The sequence below is a fragment of the Elgaria multicarinata genome, chromosome 9 (assembly GCF_023053635.1).
Source record: "Elgaria multicarinata webbii isolate HBS135686 ecotype San Diego chromosome 9, rElgMul1.1.pri, whole genome shotgun sequence".
NCBI classification, from domain to species: Eukaryota; Metazoa; Chordata; class Lepidosauria; order Squamata; family Anguidae; genus Elgaria; species Elgaria multicarinata.
Genome location: NC_086179.1, coordinates 79,150,349 through 79,157,262, shown reverse-complemented (window position 1 = coordinate 79,157,262; position 6,914 = coordinate 79,150,349). Strand labels below are relative to the sequence as shown.

The following is a 6,914-nucleotide window of genomic DNA, read 5'->3' as shown; positions in this document are numbered from 1 at the left end:
TGCAATGTTCCAAGATGAGAAAGCGACATATGCTAAATTAAAACTAATTTGTTAAAATCCCATCTTTGAAGCTAAGATTTTATTAGCAGAATAAAAGGGTTAATCATTTGGGATAATGAAAGTAACATTGGTTAAATGAATCATATACTTTGTTATAAAAGTACTGTTTTATTTTATAAAGCAAAAGAGGAAAATCTTTGGTTTTAAAACTGGAATTCAGTCAGGTTATCAGCTCTCATATCAGTTTAAGACTTGTCTTCGGATTTACGTTTCTTTTTTCCTAGGATTTTTGTTCCCTTTTTCAATTACTAGCAGGTACTGTAAACTGCAACTTTTTGGCTGATGGCCTGCAAAAGGCTACGGACTGTTTCTTCCAGTTGTACCACGTGCTTGGCTTTGTCTTCCAGGACTCTTTGATTCTTTTCATATGTATCTTCGAGTTCTTTAAAAAAGAAAAGAAAAAAGGAAGCATAAGGGTTGGGTTATTCTTACAGCAGATTATGCATGTGGGATAGTTTGAAGGCAATGTCAAGGCAGAACTGGAAACATGTCTGTTTGGCTTTACTAATGAGGCTTCTAATAATAAAGAGAAAGTTCTGCCTTTGATAATAGTGTTTTGCATAATGGTGCTTTGCAAAAGGGGTTGGGAGGTGGGGAAGGAATGTTCAGTTATAATGGAGAACATAAACTTGTTTTTAAAAAAATCAGTGGAAAAAAACATTTTCTCTATTGGGTTTTACCTTTGAGCTGCTGAAGTTTGCTGTTTGCTTGATCTAACAGTATTTTAGCTTCGTTCTGTAGTGCTTCTGCTTTCTTCCTGGCATCTGCAGATTCTCCTGTTTTTTTGGCTATTAAGCTTTCTACCGTTTTATACTTCTTGTCCACATCATTATCTAGTACCTGCAATTTGAGCAAGAGACACAAGGTGGCAGTATTACTCAGAACACAGAAAAGGGATGCATTCTTCGTAGATTTGTTTGATGTCTTTGCCTTTTAATGATTGCATGCACATCATAAGCAGCGTCCACAGAAAGGAATTTATCTTCCAGTGTAATGCAAAGCAGCCTTTCTCTTTTCTTGCTAGTTTATTTACCCCATATGAAGGAAACTTTTATCAGTTGTGGTTTGCTATTACCATCCTTTCAAATGAGTCACAGCTGGACTAGATAGGATGTTTATACTATTTTTGGAAGCGAAAAGAATATTGGTGCTGTCTTTTTGGCAGCAGTTGACCTTCAGTTAGAGAATGAATCAAGGCAACAAGATTCCCTTCAGCAGGGAATTCTTTTTTTGCCATAGCAATGAGCTAGTATCCTTTGTTTTGTAAATAAGTCAGTTCCTCACCAAAACTATAGCTATCTATTGCAGTATTTAAGATTTTAAACTGAGAAAAAATAGGTATGGAAAAAGGTTTTGGAAGTATATTCTAACATTGAAGAGTGCATGAGAGACCCATATTTCTTCAATCAACCTCCTTTAGGAGACATACAATGTGCTAACTAGGCATTTTCATAAGCCGATGTCTTGAATCACCCATACCCACTACCAGAAAAGCTCCTCATTGGAAAAATGCAAAGAACTCTTCCTGAAGTCATCAGTTAAATAATTCAAATTACTTGTAGTTCCCCTTACTAAGATCAACCACTGACAAAAGTTTTACTTTTGTTGGCGTGTGCATATTACTCCTACATTAAGCCCTATCTGGGCATTAAAACCTCATGCATTTCCTGTTAGGTGAGGAGGAGAGCAGGTATATGTTTGCTAGCCCCACTGCCCACTACACACTGGGGCTGAACTTGTGAAATATTCCCTGTGTGCAGGCTTGTAGCACTATTTAAAACCCTAATCCTGAATACTTGGGAAGCCTATGTGTGTAGAGCAGGCTTCGCAATTCACAATCTCAGCCATAATGCTTGGAGAGTGGAAGGACCGGGCATTAGGGAACGTAGTGGAGGGGACGCAGCTAGTAATGGGGAAGGAGGGAGGTTTTAATGTTCAATTTTAGTCTTTCCAACAACTCTCCAATAGGATTTGCCAACATAAAGGGCCGTGGAATATCAAGATATGAAATGTTGCTGAAACAGGAATTGAATTTAAGTCCCCTGCCTCAAGAAAACCCACATTCCATTCCTGAAAATAGTGAGAAAGACACACTTCGTCAAATTTAATTAAAGGCATCTGTCCCCTTCAGATGTGTTCAGCTCCTATAATTCCCATGCTGGTTGGGAAAAGAACATTACAAGTTAATTTTCTACAGTACGGGTTGCTCCTTCCATTCAAGGTCCTGCCTATCAGGGCAGGTAGATCATTGATCTATGTGTTCATGTTAAGTGTTAAAAGTACAAGGTACAAAAAAAAAAAAATACAAACCCTCCCATAATTCCCATGCTGGCTGGGAAAAGAACATTCTTTGTTCTGGCAGGCAGGGCCATGATAATTGGAATTGCTACCTGTGGGAGAAAGCATCCCCCGAGTTCCACGGAAAGCTAGACCTGGTGGTGATGTTTGTTTTATGCTGTGAAAGCATCTCTCCTCTCCTTGGGATCCCACCTGTAGCTCCTCAGAGTGGGTAGGATACAAGAGTCCAACTCATCTGCAAGACACGGAGGCCTTAGCTAGACTGGGCTTTATGCTGGGGTGAATCCCAGGATCATCCCTGTGTGTCCACATGACACACAGGCGAGCCAGGGATCAGGGAGGGATCATCCCTCCCTTGCCTCAGGATACAGCCCTCCCCTTTGGGCCTGCTTTTTCCACGGTCCCGGGCTGAGCCCGAGACTGTAGAACGTGTGGCCCGTGGCCACGGCTTGACCCGGCTCAGCACAATTACTCGCACAGAGCCGCGCATGGGGTGCAGGAGCGCTGCGCCCATCGGGGGTAAGGTGGGCGGAGTGGGGGTGGAAATAATGGCGGGCGCAACGCCTCTCTTCCTGAGGTCATCGTGCCTTATGCGTAAATGGAGGAGGGATCTCGCGTTAATCACAATGCGAGATCTTCACTCCTCCATCGTGAGATAGAAGGTAGGTCTAGCTTAGGCCTGAGTTGGGGGAGGCTGATTCAAGGAATGGTGAAATGCCAGATTTTTTTTTTTTGTACCCTGAATTACACTTAACACACATCACAAACAAACACACAAATGAGTTATCTACCTGCCTCAATTAGTAATAAATTAGTATTTGCCTTTTAAATAATAGTACTAATATTTTTGGCCATAGCTGACAAATTCACGGGCAAATCTGACAGCACAACCTGCCCCCCCCCCCAAAGAAAATTCCTTCGTGTTTTGAAACAAAATAATTTCAAAAGGAAGTTCTTACTTGTTGAATGTCTGCAGTAGTTTGATTCACAGTAGCAACGGTTTCTTCCGTGGCTTGAATGTCCTCTGTGTTTGTGGCCGCCTTTTGTCTAAGTGCCTCCACATTCTTCTCTAGTTCAGCGATACGCAGCGTAGCGTTGTTCAGATTTTCTTCCGATGCCGTCGTTTCAGATTCAATCTAACCGGTTATAAATGAACAGAGCAGGCACAGTTTTTTTTCCAAAATTGCCATGCGTTAAAAGTTTCTTTTCTGGGCCTTTCGCGGAAAACCGAGGGTCAGAAATGGACTGTTGCTGGAAGGGAAGGCAGCCCTGCCCAGTAATAGCTTTGGTGTTATATAGTACACTTCCATGGCAAATCTTATGGGAATAGATGTAAACTTTCAAGACGAATTTAAAATAAAATTCTTCCCCTTAAGTTTAATAGCATAGTAATATAATGTGTCATCGTTTACAATTTGGTAGCAGTATAGGGGGTGCAATGTAGCAAGACTTTTATTGTGACTAAGGGTTGGTTCACACAGGTGCAACATCAGAGCAGCATAAATGCAATATGGACGCATGTGCCCTTCCCACAGTGCATATGACATAGTACTTAAGACGTATACCTGCATGTGCACGCTAGATGGTGTATGTGGTAGAGACCACACACCCTTTGTGCCATCACAGAAGCGGTGTTGGCGATACTGAGTATGGATGCAGTGACCAGTTTCATGCTTAAGCTTTATTGTTTTCAGTTGCTGTGGCTACTCTGCTGCACTGCACTTTGTGAGAAAAACAGGTAAGGAAAAGGAATGGAAGCATGATGTTAGAAGGAGAAGGGTTGTTACAAGGAAAGAAGGTGGAGATAGAAGCTGGGCTGAGCTACCTTTTACATCAGCTTTCCCTAATCTGGTGCCCTCCAGATGTTTTGGACTACAACTCCCAGCGTTCCTGACCTTTCGCCATCCTGGCTGTGGCTGATGGGGGTATAAATCCAAAACATCTGGAGGGCACCACGTTGGGGAAGGCTGCTCTAAACCCATGCCCCAAGTTGAATTCAGTCTTTGCCTGCTAATTGTTAACACCAAGTTACTGGGGAGTGGGGATGGGTGGGGTGGGGGTGGAACTGCACTAGGAGCATCTATAATAGTGACTATTTCCAAAATATTTGGGTAGTCCAAACTCACAGAGGTAAGCAGGTCTTGTGTTCCTTGAATATCTGCATCTGCTAGTCTGATGGCCTTTTCAGCTGCAGACTGGGCTTTTTCAGTTTCCTCAAGAGCCTCTTTCACCATGTCTGCAGTGACTTTAACATCTGTTGCACTTTTACTGGTTAATTAAAATCAGTAACAGCAAGCATATTATCATTATTACAACAACAACAACATTTATATTCTACCCCATAGCTGAAGCTCTCTGGGCTTCATTTCAAAGCACACACAATCAGCTAAACTTGTTTGCATCTGACCCCTGAAAAGTCCACCATATATAGTGAACACATTAGTCACAGAAAACAGACATTTTCTTATGTTTATTATTGTGATTTTTATTTTCCAAGGCCTTTAAATTTTGTATTGTAATTTTTTGTTTTTTAAATGTTTTTGAAAACATTTTGCTATAGGGTGCCAAATAAATAAATAAATAAATAACCATGAATTTCTATCCTTTGTGGACATGTCTCAATATCAGAGTTGTGCCTCTCTTGAGCACAGACGCAAGGATGGGCTACCCTTCTCTTCCAGACTGGAAGAGCAAATGCAGCCCTTCTGCCTCTAGTGTGCTCTCTCTGGCCTTAGTTAGATGAACAGGGATGACCCTGGGACAATCCCGGGACAAACCTTAGGTCTAGCTAAGGCCTCTCTCTCTCTTAAAGAGACGAGGACATTAGCCCATTGCATAAGCTGGCAGCAAGCTCCCTCACCAGAGACACTTGGCAGAGGGTAGAGGAGGTTGTTAAATGGTGAACTCATCCCCTCCTGGTCCTGGCACCCCTCTGATTTTGTGCTCTCAGTTCTAGGCATTTCATATTTCCCGCCCTCCATGCTGTTTGACTTTTCTGCTCCAAGTATGAGGTAGACGCGTTCCCTGCACCTGATGTTGTTGCCTGAATATCACTGTAGTGCACTATTCTGCTCCCTCCTTACACTATATGAGGGCAGAAGCAGTCAGAACCTCTTTTAGCACTGGTTGCTGGGCCCCAGAGCGATCTTCTGGCTGTGTCATTCCCAGTATGCTGCTGGTGGGAACTTCTGCTTGTCACATAGTTTGCTGCTATCCCCGCCCAGCCCTACTAAGTGTAGGGAGGGTTTAGTACTGCTGGCTTCTCTCCCCCATCTCCCACCCACATGACCCCTCAAGTCCCTTCCAGCACAAGGTAGGGGAGATCAAAGAAAAGCAGCAGCAATGAGAAAAAACCTGCAAAACACTATATACAGCTGAGCTATATACTATATACAGCTATATACAGCTATATAGAGCTCCATCCAGACCCAAGTGCTCTGCTCACTATGCAGGGCCATTCTGCCAAAGCATGGCAGCCTCTCCTCCTGGAGAATCAAGGAAGATAGATGGACCGTGCCCAACTGCTCCAGGGGGACATGACATTCCAAAGTTGGGGAATGCCCCCTGGCATTCAGCTGCTGTAAAAGTCTGTCTGCCCCAGAAGAGTCATCATATGGTACCTGGCCTTTTTGGCTTCATCTAAGAGTATCTTTGCCCTTGCTATATCTCCAGCACTCTGCTGTAGGACAGTCTCGACATCAGAAAGACTCTCCACCCGCTCACGGATGTTCTCCGCCAGTGCTTGTAACTGCTCAGGTGTGCTGGGCATCTCCATGTTGAGCACTTCATTGGCAACTGCCTCAATGCTGTCGAGATCAGCACTGTCTTCTGTTAAAACAGTAAGCAGAAACCATGAGTGGGACCACTGCAGATGGGGACCTCCTTTCCCCATCATTTTTATTCAGCATAGACCAGACAAATAGTAGTGGAACTCAATAGGTAGAAACCAGAAAACAGGCGGCACTAATTTAAGGTGGAAATGTCCACTCCCTTCACATCAGAAGAAGTTTATCTTTGATGAATTCTCAAGATGTCACAGGAATCTTGCATCTTATCAGGTATTTGGAATATTTGAAAGAAAGGCTCACCATGAGACAACAGCAGGTCATGACAGAAAAAAAGTGAGCATCTGGCCTGAAGCCTGCAGTGAATTTGGATCAGCAATCAGATTATAAGCTTGCTGTCTATTGTTGATACAGCCGCTTTATTTGAAGATAAGAGAGGCAAGGTAAAAGTGCCTAACATTCTCACATTCAACTTACTTCAGTCTCTGATTAATCAGATGTCTCTATAAGACAGAAGTCCATGTAAGGTAAGGTGGCTGTGCTCTCTTCTCTCTCTGGTTCACACGATCCCCACAACCCACCATGGCTAATAAGTGCCATTTTTCATTACATGCAGACCTGGCCAAGGCGTGTTGTTGGGGTAGTTGACAAGGGCGGTTTTAGGGTTGTGGGTGGCTTGTGAACTACTGAAACAACGTATCCTCATCGGGTTTTCATGTAACAAGAATCTACGGCTGCGCCCCGAATATTCAAAATGGCAGCTGCCAGCAT

At 43.2% G+C, this 6,914-nt stretch overlaps 1 protein-coding gene across 1 annotated transcript in view; it reads right to left on the bottom strand.

The window, feature by feature from the left end:
• Window positions 1-6,914, bottom strand: part of LAMB1 (laminin subunit beta 1) — a 75,167-nt gene continuing 68,253 nt past the window's right edge. The window contains exons 29-33 of the mRNA XM_063134141.1: window positions 5,979-6,186; window positions 4,485-4,626; window positions 3,318-3,494; window positions 741-900; window positions 1-442 (exon numbers count right to left, since the gene is read on the bottom strand). Coding sequence (XP_062990211.1) covers window positions 309-442; window positions 741-900; window positions 3,318-3,494; window positions 4,485-4,626; window positions 5,979-6,186 — 821 coding nt within the window. The 3' untranslated portion in view covers window positions 1-308. The remainder of the gene's footprint in view (window positions 443-740; window positions 901-3,317; window positions 3,495-4,484; window positions 4,627-5,978; window positions 6,187-6,914) is intronic.